Below are 27,500 nucleotides of genomic sequence, written 5' to 3' on the forward strand. Positions count from 1 at the left end.
CACCCCTCCCTCAGCACCCCCCCAAACCCCTCTGTTATCTCTTCCTTTCTCTCTTCCCTCCTCCCTTGACGCCTGTACACAGACCTTCCATACCTTTCTTGTGACATTCAGTTATGAGCCACTGCCTTGTCTATTTTTCCCACTTTCCTTGCCAACCCCTGACCTTTCCTCCCTCTCTTCCATATTATCTTTCTCCCTCACCCACTCTTTGCCTCCCTCCTCGCTCTCCCTAACCCTTTCACTCCCCCTCTCTTTAACCCTTTCACTCCCTAACCCTTTCACACCCTCTCTTTAACCCTTTCACTCCCCCTCTCTTTAACCCTTTCACTCCCTAACCCTTTCACTCTCTTTAACCCTTTCACTCCCTCTCTTTAACCCTTTCACTCCCTCACTTTAACCCTTTCACACTTTCACTCCCTCTCTTTAACCCTTTCACTCCCTCTCTTTAACCCTTTCACACTTTCACTCCCTCTCTTTAACCCTTTCACACCTCTCTAACCCTTTCACTCCCTCTCTTTAACCCTTTCACACCCTCTTTAACCCTTTCACTCCCTCTCTTTCTGCTCCCCAGTCCCCCCTTTTTGACCTCTCTTCCACCTGTTCCTCCCCTCATTCCTTTTATAAAAATATATTTTTGATTTCCATTTCATAAAGACATAGACAACTGAAATAAATACGTATGTAAGAAAGGGGAACACGAAAAAACAGACAAAAAGACGAAGAAAGCAAACTAAAAATGGAAATGAAACAGCATAGTATTCTAAGCAAAACAACTGTGAATGTGGACATACCATGTCAATAAGTCATCAAATAAAAGAAAATATATCCATACCACCCAAAAATGTACCATTATATATATATATATATATATCCCAACGTGTGCATTCAGAATAGGAGAGAAAAAAAAAAGACGTACTAGAAATACCCTCTCCTTCATAAAACATCCACCATATTATGCAACATGTTTTAACTCTTCTCTTCTTTTTTTTTTCATGATCATGTTTGTACATTCCAGGATTCTCTATTTAATGGATTGTTCTTTGTGATTCCTCAATGCCTCTGGAGAAGATTATGTTGCTGTTTTGTGGTAGATAGTGTGGCTGTCTGGCTGGCTGCGTGTGTGTGTTGAGACAGGGGATATGCAAAACATAAAAATCCCTGGCAGTTGATAAATGATATAAATTCATTGAAGCGATTGCCAGTATTCATGTACTTTCCTTGAAGCAGATACTGTGTAATGCTTCACATGTTTTGTTGGAATCTGCCTATTTTTGCTATATTGTTGACCCAAATGGGACTACGATTTCATGTGTAACCCTTGTAACCCTTTCTGCAAAGGGAAAAAAAACAGAAAAAAAGAGATAAGGAATACCCTCCCTTCACTCCCCCCCCCCCCCCCCCCCTCACACAGCCAGTCACCCCCCCCTCCGCCCCCCCCCCCCCCCCCACTCAGCCAGTCACCCCCCACCCCTCACTCAGCCAGTCACCCCCCACCCCCACCCCCCACCCCCCGCCGTCCCTCACTCAGCAAGTCCCCCTTACAGACGAGAGGATCCAGCCCTCGTCAGACAGGATGATGATGGGCATGACGCGGGGGTTGTGCTTGTAGCAGAGCCACTTGGGGATCTCATCCTTCCTGTACACCGTCACGTGGGGGATCTTCCGCGCGTCGCTCAGCACCTGGGCCTCCCGACCCTCCACAGGCAAAATGGCCGTCACTGTTCCGGAGTCAGGCACCATGGCAACCGTGTCCCGGTCCAGGTAGTCCCAGAGGTTGAGGAGCTGGTGGACAGAGGGGTGGCTCATGCCAGTGGTTCCCGTTTCTGGGTCATGTATGTTAGTAGGCAGCCAGTGAACAGGTGGCCAATATTTTCGGACATCATCCAAACTGGCCAATATTTCCTGTGGTTTTGGAGTTTTGTTGTTAGCATCATTTTCTTCGTTCGTGGGCTGCAGCCCCCACATTCTCTCGTATGTTCAAAAGTCGGCTTTTACGTGTATGGCTGTTTTTATCCTGCCATTATCATCTAACTAGGCCAGTATTTCCTGGTTTTGTATCATATAAACAGGAGGCCAAAGGTTCATATTTTTGTATAATCTAAATAAGCCAATATTTCCTGTTTTTATATCATCTAAACAGGCCTGTTTTTCCTGTTTTTATTACCTAAACAGAAGGACAATGTTGCATACTTTCATCATCCAAATAGGCCAATATTTCCTGTTTTGCATCATCTAAATAGGCCAGTATATCCTGTTTTTGTTATATGAAGAGGAGGCCATTGGTTCCTGTTTCTGTGTCATCTGTGACGGGAGCCAGTGCTTCCTGTTAGATTTGTATCATCGAAGTGGGAATGTCCAGTTATTGTATCAGTTAAATAGGCCAGTATTTCCAGTTTTTGTATCAATTAAATAGGCCAGTATTTCCAGTTTTGCATCATCTAAATAGGCCAGTATTTCCAGTTTTGCATCATCTAAATAGGCCAGTATTTCCTGTTTTGCATCATCTAAATAGGCCAGTATTTCCTGTTTTTGCATCATCTAAACACGAGGTCAATGTTCCATATTCTTATATCATCTCAATTGGCCAACATTTCCTGTTTTTATTTTCATTGAAATAGGACGCCAATGTTTAATATTTTTTCGTCTAGATAGGCCAGTATTTCCTGTTTTTTGTATGATCTAAATGGGCCAATATTTCCTGTTTTTGTAACCATCTAAACAGGAGGCCAAATTCATATTTTCATCATCTAAATAGGAGGCCAATATTTCCTGATTTGTATCATCTAAATAGGCCAACATTTCCTATTTTTGTTATAATCTGAACAGAAGGCCAATGTTTCATATTTTTATCATCTAAACAAGCTAATATTTCCTGTTTTGTATCATCTAAATAGACCAACATTTCCTGTTTTGTTATAAAAAAATGGAGGCCAATATTTCATATCATTATCTAAAATAGGCCAATATTTCATATTTTGTTATTTAAACAAGGGCCAATGTTTCAAATTCTATCCTCTAAATAGGCCAAAACTCGGATCTCAGCGTCGCTTCCAGGCCAGAAGTACACGGCTGTCCGGAGGGAGGGAAGAGGGGTAGGAGTGGTTCATTCATTGAAGGCTTTTTGTCCCTTGGGAAGGGGGGGGGGGTGTACAGATATCTTCAATCCTCTCCCTTTGTCCCTTGGGAACATACCCAGCATGCACACCCCCGAAAGCGGAGTATGGCTGCCTATATGGCGGGGTAAAAACTCGCGTACATACGAGTGAACGTGGGAGTTGCAGCCCACGGACCAAGGATAAGAAGTCCCTTGGGAAGGGGTGTGTAAGACATCTTCAATCCTCTTCTGTTTTAATCTTAAGAAATGTGTTTGCGTCATTTATCTTACATTAAACGCTTTATGCGGATGAAGACAAATTTCGGTCAGTGTCAGCACTGGGGACAGAGAGGGAGAAAGAGTTTCAGTTTCTCAAGGAGGCGTCACTGCGTTCGGACAAATCCATGTACGCTACATCATATATGCTATGCATATGCCTGACCAGCAGCATAACCCAACGTGCTTCGTCAGGTTCGTGGTTCGTGCTTCGTGGTTTTGTACATAATTATCAGAGTAGATTTCTTCTGCAGAATTTTGCTGGAGGACAACACTCTCGTTGCCATGGGTTCTTTTTCAGTGCACCAAGTGCGTGCTGCACAAGGGACCTTGGTTTTTCGTCTCACCAGAAAGACAAGACGCTCAGTTTGATTTTCCAGTCAAACGTGGGAGAAAGGGCGAGAGCGGGATTCGAACCCACACCTTCACGGACTCTCTGCATTGGCAGCTGAGCGTCTTAACCATTCTGCCACCCTCCTCCCGAGGAAAAGGGAGAGGAAGGGATGTGTGCAGGCATCTTCAATCATCTCTTTTTTTTTTTTTTCTTTTCTTTTTAAAGAAGTATGTCAGCCCAATTTCTCTTATCTGAAACGCTTTATGGGATGAAGAACACGCTTCGGACAGTGCCAGCATTTGGGGAGAGAGGAGAAAGAGACAGAGAGAAAGAGAGGAGGGAGGGGTGGGAGTTAAATTGTACGTTGTTCTTGGGTGAATGTGAACATTTATGATATGATCTCCAAAACAGTTTTCTTAATCTGCTTTCACAACACAGTACAACACAGCACAGCACAGCACAGCATAATATAGCGCAGCACAGCACAGCACAGCACAACAGCAAAGCACCAGTCGGGTATTCCCTGGGCGCTTGAATGACAGTCTGCGTGCTAGTCCTTTGGACGAGACAACAGACCAAGGTCCCGTGTGCTGCATGCGTTTTGCACACGTACAAAAACCGTGCGCAACAAAAGGGCTGTCCCTGCTAAAAAGTCTGTAGAAAAATAACCACTGACAGTAAAACAAAACATGCAGACTGGAAAAAAACAACAACAAAAAACAAAACAAAACAGGAATGCACTGTGACGACATGCTCCCACTCCCACCCCCACCCCCACCAACTGGGAATAACAGCCCGAATTTCACACAAAAATCTGCCGTGACAAAAACAAACAAACAAAAAAAGTGATACAATTTGATACAATGCAACACATTCGTCGTGCTTCGATAACCACAACAGACTGACAATTCATGCCAACGACAGTTACGGTAATCAGAACCACTGTGGTACAAAACAAAAAAACGAAAAGCGAAAATCAAAGCCAAAACAAAACGACCCCACACTGTCCGCCATACCCGATCTCTTGTTCTGCCGCTCAGCGGTGACCCATATGGGCTCACCTCCTTCCCACCAGAAGCTTTCTGTGGAGCGCTTGCGGAAGGAAGCGTTTCTCACCGGATCGTACATCCGATTGGCCAGGATTCCGTGACTCTCTTCATACAGACCTGCACGCAGCAACATCAACGATTGGCCAGGATTCCGTGACTCTCTTCGTACAGACCTGCACGCAGCAACATCAACAATGCAAACAGCAGGCACATTTTGCATCCTTTGACAAAGTTGACACAGCAACATGAACTATGCAAACAGAAGGCACATTTTGCATCCTTTGACAAAGTTGACACAGCAACATGAACGATGCAAACAGCAGGCACATTTTGCATCCTTTGACAAAGTTGACACAGCAACATGAAAAGATGCAAACAGCATGTACATTTTGCATCCTTTGACAAAGTTGACACAGCAACATGAAAAGATGCAAACAGCATGTACATTTTGCATCCTTTGACAAAGTTGACACAGCAACATGAACGATGCAAACAGCAGGCACATTTTGCATCCTTTGACAAAGTTGACACAGCAACATGAAAAGATGCAAACAGCAGGCACATTTTGCATCCTTTGACACAGTTGACACAGCAACATGAAAAGATGCAAACAGCATGTACATTTTGCATCCTTTGACACAGTTGACACAGCAACATGAAAAGATGCAAACAGCATGTACATTTTGCATCCTTTGACACCAGGCTCCGGAGGACAGCACCGTCGACAACCAGGATGTCGCCACCGCCACCGGCCCCGCCCCTGCACCTGCTCCTGCCCCCGCCCACGTCAAAGCCAAAGCCAAAGCCAAAACCGCCAAGCCTGTGTCTTGAAGTGTGAAATCTATTGAAAGTTTTCAACAACAACATTCTTGTGTTTTTTGTTGTTGTTTTTTTTGTTTTTTTTGTTGTTGTTGTTTTCTTCCTTTTTTGTCAAGGCCTGACTAAGCGCGTTGGGTCACGCTGCTGGTCAGGCATCTGCTCGGCAGATGTGGTGTAGCGTATATGGATTTGTCCGAACGCAGTGACGCCTCCTTGAGCTACTGAAATACTGACAAAGTTGATACAGCAAAATGAAAGATGCAAACAGCATGAACATTTTGCATCCTTTGACAAAGTTGACACAGCAAAATGAAAGATGCAAACAGCATGTACATGTTGCATCCTTTGACAAAGTTGACACAGCAAAATGAAAGATGCAAACAGCATGTACATTTTGCATCCTTTGACAAAGTTGACACAGCAAAATGAAAGATGCAAACAGCATGTACATTTTGCATCCTTTGACAAAGTTGACACAGCAAAATTAAAGACGCAATACTTTGACCAAGATAGCACAGCAAAATGACCAGATAACGAGGTGGGTTTTTTTTTTTTTAGTGCGTGTGTGTGTGTGTGTGTGGGGGGGGGGGTGTGTGTGTGTGTGTGTGGGCTAACTACATATTGCCCCAGAGAGGGAAAAAACGGAAAAGTTAACCCCCAAACTAAGTATAGATCTCCAGAAAAACAACAACAACGACGAAAAAAAAGAAACAAAAACGTAACTAGATGGGAGACTATCCAAGCCTTTTCCTAATCCCAGACCTTTCCCACACACACCCCCGCCCTCTTCGCCACACCTCGTCAATTTTCTAACCCCCCTCCCCTCCCCCTTCACCCTCAACCTCCAGCCATCCTCTGCTGTCAGAGTTAAATGTTAGACGAGACACAACCCCCATGCCACTCCGCTAACTGCTCATTACTTTCAAGCTGACGTAAACTGGTCCTGGACTTGTTAACCCTTTCACCGCCAGTCAATTTAGAGTACAGAATTCCCTTGTGGTATAAACACAGAAAAGACCATGGCTGAGAATAGCTGGGGATTCCCCCTGCGATGTATTGAAAATATGGCCTATCCTACCACCAAACATTAAGAGCAGTAGGTTCATGGGTAACAGAACAATGAATGGTCACCTTTCAGTGACATGGGTCCTCTACCACGCCTGTGCAAAAATGCGAGCTTGGCGGTGAAAGGGTTAAGGGGGGCGGGCACTTTGTGCGTTTGGCATGGCCCGTTATCTGAGAATGTCAATTAGAAAAAAAAAGTCACACACTCACTCACTCACTCACACACACACACACACACACACACACACACACACACACACACACACACACACACACACACACACGTAACATTTCTCGTGTACGACCGTTTTGTATTGTGTATTATGGGGTCAGGGCAGAAAAACACAACGTTAAACCAATATTCCTATGTCCATAAAGTGTGATGGAAATGAATTGGTATTCTCGACATGTGTACATTAACCTCCTTTTTTTTTTTAATATCCATCATCATCATCATCATCATCATCATCATCATCATCATGCAATCAATAACCATCTACCTGAAGATCTAGTAATCAGCCCCATCCACATGAAATATAACGTTTTCGGAGAGGGAGACAGAACGTGAGTGCCCGTGATATGTGTGTGAGTGTGCGTGTATCAGTGAGAGAGAGAGAGAGAGAGAGAGAGAGAGAGAGAGACGGAGAAAGAAAGAGAGAGAGAGAGAGTGTGTGTGTGTGTGTATGATTGTTTTGTGACAGGGGGCAAGAGGGGAGGGGGGGGGGCGCAGATTTGCAAAAGGGTGGAGGAAGGGGGGTTCATTTTGAGGTGAACAGATCCAATGACCCCCAGTGTGTTGAACCAAGCCTAACCTTGATCCTCTCTCTCCCAGTCAAACACACAACTCAAAGGCATCTCTGGAGGGATCGGGCCAAATTCTGTAGAATGAAACAACAGTAAGAGACTACTACTACTTCTGCTGCTGCTGTTGTTACAACTACAACTGTTACCACTGCTATCACCACTTTTGCAAGTCACACTCTTGCATTATATTAGCAGAACAAAAATTTAAATGAAGCAACGTAAAATACTGTGTCATGGTCGGGGGGATTGGGGGTTAGGGAATGGGGGAGTGAGTAACGGAATGTACACAGTATCCACTGCCGACACCGCCGAGTCAGTTCTGGAATCCTGCAGGATCTCACGGCACCAAAATCTCTGGCCTGTCGGTGGCGGCAGTCTGTCTCGTCACATCCTGCTTCCCAACCCACCCCCACCCCCACCCTCTCTAAGCGCCCCCGACCCCCACCCCCACCCCACCAGGTGGTCTGATATCTTACCATCTGGTGTGCCGATGTTATACCTGATCGCGTTTCGACAACGGACTATCAGATGGGTTCGTGTCGTCTGTTCGTTGTGCATCAGACAACAGTACTTTTGATATCTAAAAGCATGAAGTTTATTTGTGACATCAACACCTGTTATAATGAAAAACTGAGGATAGGGGAACAATTTGTGATATCAACACCTGTTATAATGAAAAGGATAGGGGAAGAATTTGTGATATCAACACCTGTTATAATGAAAAGGATAGGGGAACAATTTGTGATATCAACACCTGTTATAATGAAAAGGATAGGGGAACAATTTGTGATATCAACACCTGTTATAATGAAAAAGGATAGGGGAACAATTTGTGATATCAACACCTGTTATAATGAAAAAGGATAGGGGAACACCATTGTTCTCTCCCTCTGAGTCATTCTCTTCTCTGTCTGCACCCACCCCCACCCCTCTTCCTATCCATTCCTCTCTCTCTCTCTCTCTCTCTCTCTCTCTCTCTCACACACACACACACACACACACACACACACACTGGCACACACACACACTGGCACACACACACACTGGCACACACACACATTTTGATGGAGTTAATAATACCAACACCTGTTACAATATGAAAAAAATATGGACACAGCTCTTTCCCTCTCTCCCCCTCCCCCCCCCCCCCTCTGCCCCCCCCCCCCTCTCTCTCTCTCTCTCTCTCCCCCCTCAGTCTCTCCCGCTCTCTCTTTCCCTCTCGGTCCGTCAGTCGAGAAAGGTTTCAGTTTTGGTCAGTCTCTTCATCGTCTCCAGCGGCTTCAGAGTTCAGAAAGACTACATGCAAATTTTGTTTCAATTCCAGTGTTATCATCACCAATGCTCACCCCTTCCAATAATGCGTGATGTGTTCCGACATACAATCCGTGCAAAATGCATGACCAGGTTCGCTTACAGCAGCTGGAGCAGTTTCTTAGGTTCGCATGAACTCACAGGATGGCGAAACAACGTGTGAGCGTCGGCAAAACGAAAATGAGTGTAGGCAAAAGGAATATGACAGTGTAGGCAAAACGACTGACAGTATAGACAAAACGACTATGACAGCGCAGTTAAAACGACTATGACAGTGTAGACAAAACCAATATGACAGTGGAGGCAAACCAACATGACAGTGGAGGCAAACCAACATGACAGTGGAGACAAACCAATATGACAGAGACAAACCAACATGACAGAGGAGACAAACCAACATGACAGTGGAGACAAACCAACATGACAGTGGAGGCAAACCAACATGACAGTGGAGACAAACCAATATGACAGTGGAGGCAAACCAACATGACAGTGGAGGCAAACCAACATGACAGTGGAGACAAACCAACATGACAGTGGAGACAAACCTCCCCTGCCCTCTGCTTCACGATCTTTCTCTCCAACTCCTCTATCGCCTCCCAGAGAGAGACAGACAGAGAGAGACAGAGACAGACAGACAGACAGAGAGAGAGAGAGAGGGGGGGGGGGTGTATTCAATTAAGGCCATAGCCCCGTGTCAATTTTTGATGTGTCATTGCATAACGCAACTTATTTCACAACAATCAATGAATCCAGGAAATAAATGCCTATCTTAATTGAAGTGCAATCCAAACAGTTCTGCTTATTTTCGCGAAAACAGTTTAAATGGCATTTGATTGGTGAGACATCAAGCCTTGATTCCAGCTGAACATTTCCAGACTGCACTGTTCTGTACAGCCATCAAACAGTAAGGCGGAGTGATTCTTTCAAAGAAGAATAAAATGCGTAGCGCTCTTTTTCTCTGTGTCGCTGTTCCAACCTTGGACATGTTTGTCAAACGCTGTCTAAGCTCCTCCAAAAATTAATGCTTTCTCATCACAGACTCCTTGCTGTTCCCACACAAAGCCAAAACCACGCTACAAAATGAAGCAGACCTTGGAGACCCAGTTATTCTTATCGTTACAGCGAAGGCTGTACAGCATTTTATAAGACTTTTGGGGAATGAAATCGTCAGACATTCTTCAATCTTCAATCTGGAAGGTCAGCCGTCATCACTGACTATTGCTGACCTGTGTGCGCAGAGGCGCAAGATAAAACAAAGATAGGTCTCTTTGGGACAACAAAAGGATAGAAGGGGATAAAACAAAGATAGGTCTATGTGGGACAAGAAAAGGACAGGAGGGGATAAAACAAAGATAGGTCTATGTGGGACAACAAAAGGATAGAAGGGGATAAAACAAAGATAGGTCTATGTGGGACAAGAAAAGGATAGGAGGGAATAAAACAAAGATAGGTCTAATTGGGACAACAAAAGGACAGGAGGGGATAAAACAAAGATAGGTCTATGTGGGACAACAAAAGGATAGGAGGGGATAAAACAAAGATAGGTCTAATTGGGACAACAAAAGGATAGGAGGGGGTCTGAAGCAGCCTCAGCACACACTGGGCAGCGTGTTGCGGCAGAAAAAAAGAGGGGGGGGGGGGGTGAGGGGGGGAACTAGCCTAACCTGGTATCTGGACGGGCTTATCCGGTAGTCGTAGCTACCCCCAGGTATGGGTCAGAGGTGTGTAAACTTGTGTCGGTGGCAACCAACATCATCGCCAAGCACGTGCACAACAACACTGGCTACAAAGTCCCCCCCACAAGTTGAGAGCAGTATTAATGCTGTCTTTGTCAGGACATTATTAGACTGGAACAGACTGGAGGAGGAGGTTGTACCGGCACGCTCCGTCCCCACAGTTTCTGCAGCACTGGGGAGAGCGGCCTTGGCTGCCTCCCAGGAGTAAATCAACGCGGTCTGTGTTCATGTCTGGGAATCACCTTGAAAAATGTTAATGGGCGCAGTGTGGGGTGATGCGTACCAGTCAACTGACTATCTGGTGAGGGTTGTACAGGTACCTGTAGCAATAGTGTTAGTGGCAGACAAAGACGTACCTGTACTAATTGCCAGGGAGACAGAGACAGACAAATAGCACCTGTTGCATTACTGTATTGGCAAAGAGATAGAGATAAGAGAGACAGATACAGACAGTGCCGGTAGCAATAGTGTAGTGGCAGAGAGACAGAGACAGAAAGACAGACCGGTTGACAGAGAAACAGTACCTGCAGTGACAGAGCGTAAACAGTACCCGTGGCAAGAGTGTAGGCGGTGGCAGGGGTAGGTCTTGGTGGCAAAGTGGATCAATAGTACCTATGGCAATAGCGTAGTGAAAGACAGACACAGACAGTACCTGTGCCAATAGTATACTGTATAGTGACAGAGACAGTACCTGTGCCAATAGTATACTGTATTGTGACAGAGACAGACAGACAGTACCTGTGCCAATAGTATACTGTATTGTGACAGAGACAGACAGTACCTGTGCCAATAGTATACTGTATTGTGACAGAGACAGACAGTACCTGTGCCAATAGTATACTGTGTTGTGACAGACCGTCAGTACCTGTGCCAATAGTATACTGTATAGTGACAGAGACACACAGTACCTGTGCCAATAGTATACTGTATTGTGACAGAGACAGTACCTGTGCCAATAGTATATTGTATAGTGACAGAGACAGTACCTGTGCCAATAGCATACTGTATAGTGACAGAGAGACAGATAGTACCTGTGCCAACAGTATACTGTATAGTGACAGACAGACAGTACCTGTGCCAATAGTATACTGTATAGTGACAGAAACAGTACCTGTGCCAATAGTATACTGTATAGTGACAGAGACAGATAGTACCTGTGCCAATATTATACTGTATAGTGACAGACAGACAGTACCTGTGCCAATAGTATACTGTATAGTGACAGAAACAGTACCTGTGCCAATAGTATACTGTATAGTGACAGAGACAGTACCTGTGCCAATAGTATACTGTATTGTGACAGAGACAGACAGTACCTGTGCCAATAGTATACTGTATTGTGACAGAGACAGTACCTGTGCCAATAGTATACTGTATAGTGACAGAGACAGTACCTGTGCCAATAGTATACTGTATAGTGACAGAAACAGTACCTGTGCCAATAGTATACTGTATAGTGACAGAGACAGACAGACAGTACCTGTGCCAATAGTATACTGTATAGTGACAGACAGTACCTGTGCCAATAGTATACTGTATTGTGACAGACAGACAGTACCTGTGCCAATAGTATACTGTATTGTGACAGAGACAGTACCTGCGCCAATAGTATACTGTATTGTGACAGACCGACAGTACCTGTGCCAATAGTATACTGTATAGTGACAGAGACAGTACCTGTGCCAATAGTATACTGTATTGTGACAGGCCGACAGTACCTGTGCCAATAGTATACTGTATAGTGACAGACAGTACCTGTGCCAATAGTATACTGTATAGTGACAGAGACAGTACCTGTGCCAATAGTATACTGTATAGTGACAGAGACAGACAGTACTTGTGCCAATAGCATACTGTATTGTGACAGAGACAGACAGTACCTGTGCCAATAGTATACTGTATTGTGACAGAGACAGTACCTGTGCCAATAGTATACTGTATAGTGACAGAGACAGTACCTGTGCCAATAGTATACTGTATAGTGACAGAGACAGTACCTGTGCCAATAGTATACTGTATTGTGGCAGAGACAGACACAGTACCTGTGCCAATAGTATACTGTATAGTGACAGAGACAGTACCTGTGCCAATAGTATACTGTATTGCGACAGAGACAGTACCTGTGCCAATAGTATACTGTATAGTGACAGAGACAGTACCTGTGCCAATAGTATACTGTATAGTGACAGACAGTACCTGTGCCAATAGTATACTGTATAGTGACAGACAGTACCTGTGCCAATAGTATACTGTATAGTGACAGAGACAGTACCTGTGCCAATAGTATACTGTATTGTGACAGAGACAGACAGACAGTACCTGTGCCAATAGTATACTGTATAGTGACAGAGACAGTACCTGTGCCAGTAGTATACTGTATTGTGACAGAGACAGTACCTGTGCCAAGAGTATACTGTATAGTGACAGACAGTACCTGTGCCAATAGTATACTGTATAGTGACAGAGACAGTACCTGTGCCAATAGTATACTGTATAGTGACAGAGACAGTACCTTTGCCAATAGTATACTGTATTGTGACAGAGACAGACAGTACCTGTGCCAATAGTATACTGTATTGTGACAGTGACAGACAGTTCCTGTGCCAATAGTATACTGTATAGTGACAGACACAGTACCTGTGGCAATAGTATACTGTATAGTGACAGACAGTACCTGTGCCAATAGTATACTGTATAGTGACAGACAGTACCTGTGCCAATAGTATACTGTATAGTGACAGACACAGTACCTGTGGCAATAGTATACTGTATAGTGACAGACACAGTACCTGTGCCAATAGTATACTGTATAGTGACAGACAGTACCTGTGCCAATAGTATACTGTATAGTGACAGACACAGTACCTGTGGCAATAGTATACTGTATAGTGACAGACACAGTACCTGTGGCAATAGTATACTGTATAGTGACAGACACAGTACCTGTGGCAATAGTATACTGTATAGTGACAGACACAGTACCTGTGGCAATAGTATACTGTATAGTGACAGACACAGTACCTGTGGCAATAGTGTAGTGGCAGGGGAAGGTCTTGGTGGCGAAGGCTGGATGGACGAAGTCCACTGAGCATCCCGTGTCAGACAGCCGTGAGAAGCTGGTCAGGCCCGCCACGCTCTTGATGTAGTCCCAGCGAAACCCGTCCATGGAAACCAGCAGCACTTTGCCGCTGTAAGTGTGGCCCCCGTCACTCGTCCCAGAGTCCACTTCTTCTGCTGCTGAAGTTGCCAACACCACAGCTGCTGCTGTAGCTGCTATCATTACCATCAATGGCTTACCCATCACTATAGTTTTTGTCCTTTGCTTTCCGCAAAGTGAAGATTCACAACACCCAACAACCTACCGGCGAGAAGGGAATGAATACGTCTAGAATGGCCAAGCTCTGCCGCCACAACTGACTGCAGCTCCAGTTCTGACCTCCCCTCTCCACTCCGTGAATTATATCTGATCACGCCCCTCCCCCCCTCCCTCTCTCCGCAACGTTCAGCTCAGAAAGGGTAGTCAGTGAGCGTTGTGTGAGTGTGCATGAGTAAGTGGGCCAGCGTGTGTGTGTGTGTGTGTGTGTGTTGTTGTTTTTCCCAGTCAGAAAACTGTTCTTGCTGTGTGTGCATCTTTTACTTCGCTGGTGTGGACCGTGAAGATCGCCCTGCACGTGGGACTGCCCTCCACCCCCACCCCCCCTCTCTCTCTACTGTCCATCTGTCAATCTGTGTGTGTGTGTGTGTGTGGTTGCGTGTGGTGGTGGGGTGGGGGGAGTGGGGTACGGGGGTGGGGTGGGGGCGAGGTACGTCCTCCATACAAGCAGTGTACTCAAAATGGACTGATTTTGTTCGCAAGGTGTTTCTTTTTATCAACAGCAACCTCATCCACACTAATACCTGCTTTATCTAACTGACAGTTCTGAGGTCTGAACTCTAACGTTTGCCGAGAGGAAATTTCTGTGTGTGATAGTGTGTGTGTGTGTGTGTGTGTGTGTGTGTGTGTGTGTGTATGCGTGCGTGCGCGCACCTTCATGTGTGTGTGTGTGTGCGCGCGCCTTCATGTGCGCGCGCGCGCGCCGTTGTGTGTGTGTGTGTGTGTGTGTGTGTGCGAGTGCGCGCCTTCATGTGTGTGTGTGTGTGTGTGTGTGTGTGTGTGTGTGTGTGTGTGTGTGTGAGTGTGTGTATGTGTGTGTGCGTGCGAGTGCACGCCTTCATGTGTGTGTGTGTGTGTGTGTGTGGTGTGTGCCTGCGTGCGCGCGCTTTCATGTGTGTGTGTGTGTGCAAGTGCGCGCCTGCATGTGTGTGTGTTAGTGAGTGAGTGTGTGTGTGTGTGTGTGTGTGTGAGTGTGTGTGTGTGTGTGTGTGTGTGTGTGTGGCAGGAATGGTGAACACCTTGCATGTTTTCACTTGTACTGTCGGTTTATTTACATGTGAATCTTTTCCTCATCAATGCATTGCCTTCCTCCAGAGGCTGAGACTTTTCACTGCCAGTCAGTTCAGAGTGCAAGTTAACCTTGTGCAGGAACCACGGAAATGATGGTGTCTAAGAATAGCTGGGGATTCCCCTGTGATGTGTAGAAAAAAAACGGCCAATCCTACCACTGAAAATTAAGAGCATCAGGTTAATGCACAAAAGGCCCATCATCTGGTTGCATTTCAGTGACATGGGAGCTTTACCTAGCTGGTGCGGAAATGCGACGTTGGCGGTGAAAGGGATTTAATTACAATTTGTAAAGTAATCCATGTGAATAGATTTTAAATTGAATGACTTAACACACTCACTGTCCACACACACACACACACACACACACACACACACACACACACACACACACTGTGACCTCAACACCACACAACCTATTTCAGTTTGTGGGTTTTCCTTTCTTCTTCTTTTTACAACATTCTAAACAAAATAAAACATCATTCACAGCAAATCCTGAAATATTCACACCACAAGCAAAACATCTGATCTCAGCTCTCAAATATTTATTACATAATTATATACACAGAGTTAAATGCGGAAAATAAAATGCATCATCTGGATCAACTGTTAGTGCCAATACTGCTCACAAGTTCTTGGCGTGATGGTAGACAAATAATAGTACTTTTTAAAAATTTTATCTCAACAAATTCTGTTGATTGTCCATGAACATTTGAAACTTATCAACCAAAGCCCAACCTCAGAAACCAAAGCCCCAAAATCAGTAACTACAGCCCCAAAGTCAGTAACTACAGTTAAACTACAGCCCCCAAACTCAGTAACTACAGTTAAACTACAGTCCCCAAACTCAGTAACTACAGTTAAACTACAGCCCCCAAACTCAGTAACTACAGTCCCCAAACTCAGTAACTACAGCCCCAAACTCAGTAACTACAGCCCCCAAACTCAGTAACTACAGCCCCAAAGTCAGTAACTACACTTAAACTACAGCCCCCAAACTCAGTAACTACAGCCCCTAAACCACATCCACCCATACTAACACTCAGACACACGCACATGCACACACAGACACTCACACACACAGAGATTCTCTCACACATACACCCCCCCCACACCCCACACTTTTTGCATGAGGAATCCAATATACATTAACGTGCTGAAGCGTAACAAGTGGACAATAACTGAGAGAGAAAAAAAAAATCCCCAGTATGACAAAACACAGGCAGAAATCCAGTCATGTACCCTGCAGTATGAATCCTCTGATCCTGGATCAAAACAGGACACTCAGTGATGTCTCTGCTTCATTCAAATGGCTGACGTTATCTATCACAGATCAAAACATCGTTGTGGATTGAGAAGACAGGAGCCTCAGTGACTGGGGAGAGGGGGGCAGGGGGAGGGGGGAAGGGGTGAGGGGAAGGGGGCAGAGAGACGGGGGGAAGGGGGAGGGGGGGGGCAGAGGGGAGGGGGGGATACTGGTCAACTGACCACACCAGTTGTAAAATACTGCCAGGGTTAAACACATAGGATTTCGGCAGAGACACACAAACTCACTCAAAGAAGATTATTAATACAGTCACAAACTGGAAAAAAAAAAAAAAAAAAAAAAAAAAAATATATATATATATATATATATATATATATATATATATATAAGTGCTATCAAGTGAGTACATTGAACAGTTATTACAGATAAACCTGTTTCACCACAAAGAGATACAATTCAATTATAAAATACATCTGTAAAGTAACTCTTTTCACGACAAAGAAACATGATGCCTATGAAAATGTAATGGTCAAAAGTGATGCAGGTGAGTGTTTTTTGTTTGATTGTTTGCTTTTTAGAAAAATGTTCATGACTGATTAGAAATAAAAATATGAAAACTGAGAAGTGACTTTGGTCAGAAGAACAGTGAAGTGGTCACTGTCAACTGATGAAAATGATGAAGATGGAGGAATAACATCAATCATCACCATGGTCATCATCATCATCATTGTCTTCATCATCAGGTGATGAAAATGATGATGGTGGAGAAATAACATCAAATAAATCATCATCACCATCACCATCGTCATCATCATCATCAAGTGATGAAAAAATAATGATGGTATTGTATTGTTGTGTCATGTCGCATCGTGCTGTGTCGTGTTGTGTCAAGGTGTGTTGCGCTGTGTCATGTCGCATCGTGCTGTGTCGTGTTGTGTCAAGGTGTGTAGCGCTGTGTCATGTCGCATCGTGCTGTGTTGTGCTGTGTCAAGGTGTGTAGCGCTGTGTCATGTCGCATCGTGCTGTGTCGTGTTGTGTCAAGGTGTGTAGCGCTGTGTCATGTCGCATCGTGCTGTGTCGTGTTGTGTCAAGGTGTGTTGCGCTGTGTCATGTCGCATCGTGCTGTGTCGTGTTGTGTCAAGGTGTGTAGCGCTGTGTCATGTCGCATCGTGCTGTGTCGTGTTGTGTCAAGGTGTGTAGCGCTGTGTCATGTCGCATCGTGCTGTGTTGTGCTGTGTCAAGGTGTGTAGCGCTGTGTCATGTCGCATCGTGCTGTGTTGTGCTGTGTCAAGGTGTGTAGCGCTGTGTCATGTCGCATCGTGCTGTGTCGTGTTGTACTGCATTACACAGTTGAAAACTGGAAGTGAGACAGTTTCAGTTTCAGTGGCTCAAGCAGGCGTCACTGCGTTCAGACAAATCCATATACGCAATACCACATCTGCCAAGCAGATGCCTGACCAGCAGCGTAACCCAATGCGCTTAGTCAGGCCTTGAGAAAAAAAAAAGGTGAATAAATAATAGATAAATACATAAAAAAATAACTACTACCACTACTAACAATACGTATAAGGTGCAAAAAACCTGATGAAGTCAACTATAAGCGTACATAAATAAATAAATAATAATTATAATATAAAAAAGTAGTAGTAATCATAATAATAATAAGAAGAAGAAGAAGAAGAAATAAATAAATAAAGGAAGTGAGACAACTGTGAACAAAAGGAAAACATAACTAATGAGCACACAACAGACACTGCAATACTGTCACGGCTCGTGGCATTCAGTTGTGCGTGTGTTCGTGTGTTCGTCTCCCTTTCCCCTCTCCTCTCTCTCCCTTCCCCTCCTCTCCTTTTCCCTCTACCTTTCTCCCTCCTCTCTCCCCCTTTTGCTCTATCGTTCTCTTGTGTGCTCAGTTCTGTTCCGAACTGAAGCACGTGAATCTGTCGTGATGTGTGTGGCATGTCCTTAGTCCTTCTCGCTCTGAACTCTTGAGATGAGTTCGGAGTTAACCTCGTTGTAAAGGGAGAGTTTTGCTTGGCCTTTGGTGCCGAGCTTTGGAAGGAGAAGGGTCGCCGTTCCAGCAAGCGAGCTGTTGGGTGCCCTCTTAGACAGTCGTGGGGTTCGGTTCTGGTGTGACCCCCTTCTGCCTCTGTGTGGATCTGTGTTTCGTGTTCTCTCCTGGGCCAGTGGTGAGCCTGATTCCTGCCTGGTGACAGGTGAGGGGGGAGTTGTATAGTTAGTTTGTCCTCGTGGTGTTAGTGTCGTAACTTGTGGCATTTGGTTGTATTTTGGGATTGTTTTAACGGAAATCTTTTAAATCCAGTATTCTTTTATTTCTAGATATTTATGTTGGGATAATAAGGTTGTGTTTAGGGTTGTTTTGCTATGTATTCAGCTCGAGTTGTTTCTGATCCATTTCCTTTGTGAACTGTGTCCAACTGCAGCCTAAGATTTCCAAAACGTTTGTGTGGTATTTGAAATGTGATTGGTAGATTGCAATGTGGGCTCACTGAGTTTTGTTTCGGTAGTTTGAAAACACAAGGATTGATACCGACATTTTTGTCAGTTAGGGTAAATGTCTCTTTCGGACTGCACGCGAGTTTAACTCTTTAATTACTGGATAAATCATAAATATTTCATGTACTTTTGGCGTTCGTAGCATTGTGTGGAATTGACTGTATATGATGATAAGATAACCAATTATTTCCTTAGTGCATTCCGTATCATTCCAGGAAGGGGGGGGGGGGGTACTCTTTCAAATGTAATCTACAGAAATATGGGAGTTGTTACAGATTTGTTCCCTTGACTTTTCCTGTGGGTTCCCCCTGTCTGCTACCCCGACGGAACTCCAGGGTTCGCCTCTACAGTCATTCCCCTTCAGCCCTGTCCTTTCCAAATCCCCTCACTTCCACTCCTTCCCCCCACCTCATATTTCCAACGTCCTCACCCACAGTCCCTCGTCCCGTTTCCACCCCCTCCGTTTCTGCGGGCGTACGACAAAGCCAGTTCAGTGATGCTGTCCTTCAACAGATGAACTTGATTTAAGTTCAAGTGAACTGACATTTTTTTTTCTTTTGCGTAGATCCGTGCTGCTGTTATTAGGGCTTACTGTGTCTTGATCATGCTGCTATGATGTAACTAAAAAGTGTTGCTGTAGTTAAGTGTTTCAGTTTGTGTGTCTGGACCAGTGTACAACAGTAAAGAATTGAGCTGATTTATCTATGTCTCTGTGTTTTGTGTTGTCGGGGTGTTAGTTAGTCTGGGAAGGTGCGGGGGTTCATGGGCAACCCCTTATGGGTTGTGACAAATACAAACTTCAACAATGAAACATTCACAAGATGGAAAAAAAACAAAAAAAAACACCTCTAGTACACACCACCACCATGAACACTTCAACGATGACATATTCACATGATGGAAAAAACAACAAAAACACCACCATGAACACTTCAACGATGACATATTCACATGATGAAAAAAAACAACAAAAACACCACCATGAACACTTCAATGATGACATATTCACATGATGAAAAAAAACAAGAAGAAAACACCAAAAACACTTCAACGATGACATATTCACATGATAAAAGAATACTTTGGTAAACAACATATCACGGTCATATCACACTGGTCATGTACATGCACTCAGGTCAATACTGACAGTTGAGATCAACACGTCTTTCACCACAGCAAGGTTTCTTTGGAAAACCTCATCCTTCCATTCAAAACGTTTTCACCCTGGAAAGCTGACGTCCACAAAAAACTAGTAACATGTCAGGATATTTTGTTGGTGTTTGTGGAAATATCACAAACAGAAGGGAACAAACAATTTCTCAAAAGAGGAAAATTTCATCAAAGGAGCAGATTTTATCTCAGGGTAAATTGCAAACCACGAAAATGTCAGAGGGAAACAATAATTTTATATACAGAAAAAAGTATAAAGGTCAAATGTTGGTATCTGAAATATATATTTTAAAGCTCTCTCACACAAATAGTGAGTGCCTATGTGGGAATGTGTGAGTTTGTGATAAAAGCTGATCATTTAGTTTACAAAATTCATTTGTGAACAAGGTCTTCAGCATTTGTGAAACAAGGTCTTCAGCATTTGTGAAACAGTCTTCTATATGCTTCTGTCTTGACAACACTTTCTGACATGGGATCACATGCACACACAAAACATGACAGGTCTTTGTTCAAGGCTGGCTTGGAATTTGTACATGACGGGACACAGGGTCCGTTGATTCCACTGAAAGCCACAATGTGTATGTCAGCTCTTGCAAATGTCATACTTGTCAATCTTCCTTCTCCACTCGTTTTTTGTATTAAGTGACGCCTCTTCTGTTGAGCTTTCGTTTCATTTGTTTTTCGCATCTGTCATTTGTTCACTTTTTCCCTCATTGTTTTCGTGCTTCCCTGGTTTTTTTGGGTGTTGTTTTTTTGATATTGTTGTAGTTGTAGTTTTGATATACGTGTGTTGTCTTCTGTCTTTCTTTTTTATTCTTGACTTTTAAAACTGACATTGTCTAATGGGTGAAACTTTAGCCCTGACCAAAAGAACAGGGCCTGTTTTCCACAAGACTTGAGGAGTATCTGCCATCAAAATGGATCGGTATCCACACGGCTGCAGGGTTCCGGTGTCACTGGATGGAGCAGAGAGAGCTCTTGGTGCCCTTGGCGGCAGGCCTGGTGACGGGGGCGCGGTCGTTCTTGTGGTGGATGACCTCAGCCTTGACCACGCGGTGCTGCTGTTCCAGCTCAGGGCGGGTCAGCTTGATCCGCAGGATGTCCGCCGCCACGCGCTGGAAGCACAGGTTCACCTGCCCACCCCCACACAGCACACGTCAGGTTTTTCTTTGTTAGGTTTGGTTTTTTTGCTGTTCACCTGCCCACCCCCACACACAGCACACGTCAGGTTTTTCTTTGTTAGTTTTTTTTTTTGTTGCTGTTCACCTGCCCACCCCCATACACAGCACACGTCAGGTTTTTCTTTGTTAGGTTTTTTTTTTTTTTGCTGTTCACCTGCCCACCCCCACACAGCACACGTCAGGTTTTTCTTTGTTAGTTTTTTTGTTGTTGCTGTTCACCTGCCCACCCCCACACACAGCACACGTCAGGTTTTTCTTTGTTAGTTGTTTTTTTTTGCTGTTCACCTGCCCACCCCCACACAGCACACGTCAGGTTTTTCTTTGTTCCTTTGTTTGTTTGTTTGCTTTGATGGGCGCAATAACCAAGTGGTTAAAGCGCTGGACTTTCAATCTGAGGGTCCCGGGTTCAAATCTCGGTAACAGCGCTTGGTGGGTAGAGGGTGGAGATTTTTTCCGATCTCCCCGGTCAACAGATGTGCAGACATGCTTGTGCCTGAACCCCCTTCATGTGTATAACCAAGCAGATCAAATACGCACGTTAAAGATCCTGTAATCCATGTCAGCGTTCGGTGGGTTATGGAAACAAGAACATACCCAGCATGCACCCCTCTGAAAACGGAGTGTCAGGTCTTGACGACCTGGAGTGGCAGGCAGTAAATAATAAACTTAAAGGCTGGCTCCCACCAACAATCACACCAACAAAACAAACACTTGTGACGAAAAACTTTCACCACATTCGCCAGCTACAGACACAAAATAACACAATATAACACTAAATAGCAATTTAACCTTTTATTTCCCTTCATACAACACGTGCACAGCCCACTTAATCACACACTCAACACTCAGCCTTCTCGTTCGCTTCCGACGTAATGGTAACTTCAGCACACTCCACACTAAACCCACAATCTTTCCACGCAATCCTGCGAGCAACAATCTCAATGCCAGGTCGATAACCTCTTGACCACCACATACATAGGTCACCAATCAAAGAACATTCACAATCCAGCTTCCCCTACCACACGTCGGACCACTCACACAGGGAGAATGTACAGGGGTGGGATAGATCTAGACGGTAAAACAAAATATGATTAGGCAAATCCAGCCAGAAGAAAAGGTTATGGGGCTATGTACAGGAACGGAGATGCACAATGGGAATTTCACGTATCCAACGTCCTCCGACGCCCGCTGACCACGCTTTCCCAGGACGACGAACACAAAAGGGAACTGGCTCACACCCCGTACTTCACAGTCACTGGTGACAAAGGAATAACACTGTCTTCGCCGCACAGCAACGTTGTACTAGTAACGCAAGATGTAGCTCACCCACAGCAACGTTGTACTAGTAACGCAAGATGTAGCTCGCCCACAGCAACGCGTAGTACCCCAGTCCCAAAACAAACAACACAATCCTTCGGCACACTTCTAACAAGTGCTTCAGGCACAAGGAAAACAAGGAATAGTCCATCACCTCTGGACTGAAGTCCCTAGCACACAGTACCACCATGCACTAAGTCACATCCTAAACACATGGAGCAAAATACGCCTGCCTTCCGCAGGGAGCACACACATAGATATTCTCTCTTAACTCCTCCCCACGTAGAACTCTAAGATAATGTCCCAGACAACGAAAGCCTATTCTGATTGGTTAAAATATACTACAGCTGATTGGTTAAAATACACTACAGCTGATTGGTTGACCGTTCATCCACCTTACATTCTGATTGGTTAAAATACACTACAGCTGATTGGTTATACACAAGTCTATTTACAGATTTAGACTCTTGCACTCGCTGCCTAACTTGGCAACAACCACACTAGCATTTGGCGCTTAGTGCTGTCTCAGTCCTGACATACCCCCCTCCTACGATATCAACACCTTTGACATCGTACCAGACGTACAGCAAGTAGACAGTGCTGTCACTACGTACTGATATAACTCACCCCCCTCCTACGGTACCAACCCTTCTACTGGTACCACAAAATGGACAGCTACGATCACAATAGTATCCATCCATCAGCACTCCTTTTGCAACAGCACAATCACAACACATATTGGCTGAGATAGTCTGCTACTGCGTTCTGGCTTTCTGGGATCGCTTCAACCCTGAATTGAAAGGGTTGGAGCTGCAAGGCCCAGCGCATCACTCTCCCACTTGCCGACTTGACTCTCTCCAGGTGTTGGAGTAGTGAGTGGTCTGTCTGGACCACGAACTCTGTCCCATACAGATAGCGGGCAAACTTGTTGACTCCCCATACCAGTGCCAAACACTCCTTTTCAATGATGGGGTACTTCTTTTCGGCCGGGAGTAACTTCTTGCTTGCACACGCCGCTGGATGCATCTCTCCGTCATGAACCTGCAGAAGGATGGCTCCTACACCAGTTTCCGACGCATCTGTCTGTAGGACAAATGGCTTGTTGGCCACTGGTAACCTACACACTGGCGCAGAGCATAACTTGTCCTTCAGCGCATCAAATGCTTCCTGGCATTCGTCCGTCCATCTCACCTTCCTGGGTTCTCCGCCCTTCGTCAAGTTGGTGAGGGGCAAAGCTATGTTAGCGAATCTGGGAATGAACTTCCGGTAGTAGCCTACCAATCCCAAGAAGCTTCTGACCTCCTTCTTCGTCACCGGTCGGGGCGCCTCCCTGATCTTCTGCATCTTTTCAAGTGTGGGTTGGATCTTGCCATCCCCAACGCGATGTCCCAGGTACTCCACCTCCTGGCATCCTAGCTCACACTTGGACGGTCTTGCCAAGACGTGACATTCCCTCAGACGCAGAAACAATTTCCTCAACGTCTGAAGATGCTCCTCCTTGGTTTCTGTGGCAACCAACACATCGTCAATGAAATTGTCGATGTCTGGCGTCTGGGGAGGAAGGATAAGCCTCCGCATCATGCACGTGAAGACTGCTCCTGAGGTGCACAATCCAAACGGCATGACTCGCCATTGGTAGCACCCTTGATGTGTCACAAACGCCGTTATGGGTCGATCCTCCTCTGCGACCAGGATCTGCCAATACCCTCTCGCCAGGTCGATCTTACTCAGTACCACCTTGTCTCCGAGTTTTGCAAACAAACAGTCAATGTCAGGAATGGGCTCTGTGTCAAACTCCACTACCTTATTGAGCTTCCGGTAGTCGACATAGAACCTGACCTTGCCATCCTTCTTTTTGACGAGCACAATGGGTGATGCATATGAAGAAGTTGATGGCTCAATCACCCCCAGTTTCAGCATCGCATCTATCTCCTTTTCCACCGTCTCTCGTTGTGAGAACGGCACTGGGTAAGGCTTGCAACACACTGGCACGTCTGTCCGTAGATTGATCCTACACTCTTCGAGCGTGGTGCACGTCGGTAAGTCGGTGAACACATCGTCAAACTCCTCCACAAGCACGCGAAGTTGTTCCGCAAAATCAGGATCCTCAGTCTCGATGACCACATCCTCGACACCCTCCGTTGCCTCCAGTGGAATAAGAGGTATGTCATCACTCCTCACCGAGCACTCCTCCCCCTCTGGGTCTGGTTCCAGTACAATTGCTTGCACGGCTGGTTCTACTTGTCTGGATTCTTCACGTGGCACGTGCTTCTTGAGCATATTAGCATGCCACACTGTCGTGCCTTGGGGCATTTGGATTTTGTAGTCCACCTCCCCTAGCCTCTCAATAACCCGGTATGGTCCTTGCCACGTCAGCTCAAGCTTGTTATGCTTGGCGGGGCGGAGCACATACACTCGGTCATCTGGGTCGAAAGTCCTCTGCCTGGCCTTGCGATCAAAGTACCGCTTGTTAGTTCCTGCAGCCTTCTTCACTGCTTGTCGTGCAATCTCACAGGTCTGTACGATGCGATTCCTGAGGTCAACCACATACTCTGCTACAGTACGGTTTTCCTCCTCTTCTCCTGGCTCAGTCCATCCTTCTTTCAAAATGAATAGAGGTCCTCGCACCTGCCTGCCATAGAGCAACTCAAACCGGGTAAACCCCGTGCTCTCTTGCGGTGTCTCACGGTACGCAAAGAGCGCAGCTGGGATCCACTGGTTCCACTCAGTAGGCCTGTCCATGGCCAGCTTCCTGATCATTTTCTTGAGTGTTCCATTAAATCGTTCCATGACTCCATTGCATTGAGCATGGTAAGGTGTAGTAGTCTCTCCTTTGATCCCCAACAACCTATGGACTTCTCCCATCATGTTGCTGGTGAACTGGGTCCCCTTGTCTGTAAGCACCGTCTTAGGTACTCCGGTGCGACACCACAGTCCCCACAGCACCTCCGCCACAGTCACAGTGTCTATGTTCTTGAGTGGCACTGCGTCAGGATACCTGGTGGTATGGTCAACCTGCACCAGCACGTATCTATTCCCACGTGACGATGCTGGGCGTATGGGTCCCACAATGTCCACTCCCACCTTGTCGAACGGGTTTTCAGGAATGGGCGTTCTCATCACGGGTACTGGTGGTATTCGCCCCTTATCCACATTTTTTTGATGCTGTGGACATGACCTGACGTATCTCGCTATGTCCCCACACATACCCGGCCAATAAAAGTCTCGGGCGACTCTCTGCTTCGTCCTCCTCACTCCCATGTGTCCTGCCATAGGCGCATCATGTCCCAACTGCATGATCTGTTGTCGTAAGTGCTTGGGTACCACAACTTGCGTAGTCTCCTGCTGTTTCGAACGGTAGACTCTTTCCAACACTCCTCTCTTGCCAACTCGAAACGACGCATGACCATCCCCTACGCGAACTTTCACTTCCTGTTCCAAGTTTACACAAATCCTGACGAAATGATGGAAATAAACTCCATTTACTGCATCTCCACGTGCGTCGTTACTGGTTGATGTGTTTGCATTTGTAAGCTAATTGTACATTAGTGTGTGTGCCCTGCTTCCACCAGAAAGAGTGTGGGAGAGACACCTGGCAACATGACAAGCTTATCGACGATTTTCTCTGTGATCTAAACCGGGTTTTCAGGAGGATCAGATTCAACACCCACAGAGAGATTGTGGACAAAATTAGATATTTCAACACAGCAACTCTTCCCAGAGCAGTAGTTTGTCCTTTTAGCTACATTATGAAGATTTAGCTGATGCATTTTTATTTTTCTTGAAGATGAATATTTCACGCTCTTTCTAAGTATTAGTAAACTATTTTCCACTACTTTAAACTCCGCAGGGTTCCTTTGCATGTGAACATGCAGAATAAATTGCTAATGTATTTTCTTTTAGTCTTCCAAGCCACACAGTATTGAACATACCCGTATTCAAAAACAAACCAGATTATCTACTATATAATATGCTAACGGTGTTAATTGCTTTCTCAAATGTACTTTCTCTTCCACCAAAGGAACGTTCATTGTCGTCAGCATACTTCAATACTTTATGCTCCGTTTCTCCGATTCTAAAGCCATTATGTTATTGTTTTGTCTGACCATGGCAGCCAGTAGGTCTACACACAGTGTAAACAACTAAGGTGATATAGTATCGCCCTGTCTACAACCTCTGGATACGGAGAACCATCACGATGTCTGACAATTAACACAGACCGAAGACCTGATGCTATTATGAAATACGGAAATCCATTTTCAGACATTTGGGCCGAAGCCAAAAAAGCATAAAAAACTTGGAACAAGACTCTCCAGTAACAGACTCAAAAGACTTTTGACCAGTTTGAATGATTAATTACATGTTGTTGTTCCTTCATCGGATTCAAAGATGACCACGACTTTGGTGTCAGATGGAGGATCTGTGTCTGTGGGTCCGGCGTTGACAGGTGAGGCCAGGCCGGGCCCTGAAGGCTGGCCTACACGAGGGACAACACATGGGTTGGTGCTGCAGTGGAAGTGGAGGTTGCTCGTGCCTTGCGGTGGTGCGTTTTCTTTCAGCTTCTGCGATGCGTCTGTTTCGTAATGAAGTGTATTTTATTGCATTACTCTTTTTTGTCACAACAGATTTCTCTGTGTGAAATTCCGGCTGCTCTCCCCACAGAGAGCGTGTCGCTGCACTGAGGATTTTTGATTTTCCTAGATGTAGGCCGCTCGTTGTTGTTGTGTTACCAGCAAGTCTGTCAGCTAGCTCATTTCCCGTAACACCTGCATGTCCTGGGCAGTATGACCATGTAAGTTTGTTTTTTTTAATCTGAAAGTTGCGCATTGCCTCATGCCACTCTGGGCTTCCCATTCTGCTTTCAATTTTCTGTATGAGGTTCGTTGAGTCTGCTGGAATCATGGCATGCTGGTTTCCGGGCATATGGATAGATGATAGCCACTGGAGGGCATGTGTCACAGCTTCAACTTCCATCGTTAGGCTAGAGGTTGTGACTTTGTAGGCATTCTCTTCCCTGATTGTTTTTCCATTTTGTTTCACAGTGAATCCCCAACCGGATTGGCCTTTGGTGATGTCCTCTTCTTTCCTCTTTTCATTTTTGAGTAGCTTCACATCT

The 27,500-nt window shown here is 45.3% G+C and overlaps 2 protein-coding genes across 2 annotated transcripts in view; both read right to left on the reverse strand.

The window, feature by feature from the left end:
• LOC143294227 (ectonucleotide pyrophosphatase/phosphodiesterase family member 5-like) overlaps window positions 1–13,920 on the reverse strand; it is a 17,929-nt gene extending 4,009 nt beyond the window's left edge. The window contains exons 1-4 of the mRNA XM_076605657.1: window positions 13,513–13,920; window positions 4,721–4,870; window positions 3,032–3,069; window positions 1,543–1,782 (exon numbers count right to left, since the gene is read on the reverse strand). Coding sequence (XP_076461772.1) covers window positions 1,543–1,782; window positions 3,032–3,069; window positions 4,721–4,870; window positions 13,513–13,792 — 708 coding nt within the window. The 5' untranslated portion in view covers window positions 13,793–13,920. The remainder of the gene's footprint in view (window positions 1–1,542; window positions 1,783–3,031; window positions 3,070–4,720; window positions 4,871–13,512) is intronic.
• A 6,919-nt stretch (window positions 13,921–20,839) lies between these two features.
• LOC143294228 (uncharacterized) overlaps window positions 20,840–27,500 on the reverse strand; it is a 19,327-nt gene continuing 12,666 nt past the window's right edge. The window contains exons 3-6 of the mRNA XM_076605659.1: window positions 26,745–26,861; window positions 23,295–25,512; window positions 22,232–22,322; window positions 20,840–21,019 (exon numbers count right to left, since the gene is read on the reverse strand). Coding sequence (XP_076461774.1) covers window positions 20,840–21,019; window positions 22,232–22,322; window positions 23,295–25,512; window positions 26,745–26,861 — 2,606 coding nt within the window. The remainder of the gene's footprint in view (window positions 21,020–22,231; window positions 22,323–23,294; window positions 25,513–26,744; window positions 26,862–27,500) is intronic.

This window comes from Babylonia areolata, chromosome 19 (assembly GCF_041734735.1).
Source record: "Babylonia areolata isolate BAREFJ2019XMU chromosome 19, ASM4173473v1, whole genome shotgun sequence".
NCBI lineage: Eukaryota > Metazoa > Mollusca > Gastropoda > Neogastropoda > Buccinidae > Babylonia > Babylonia areolata.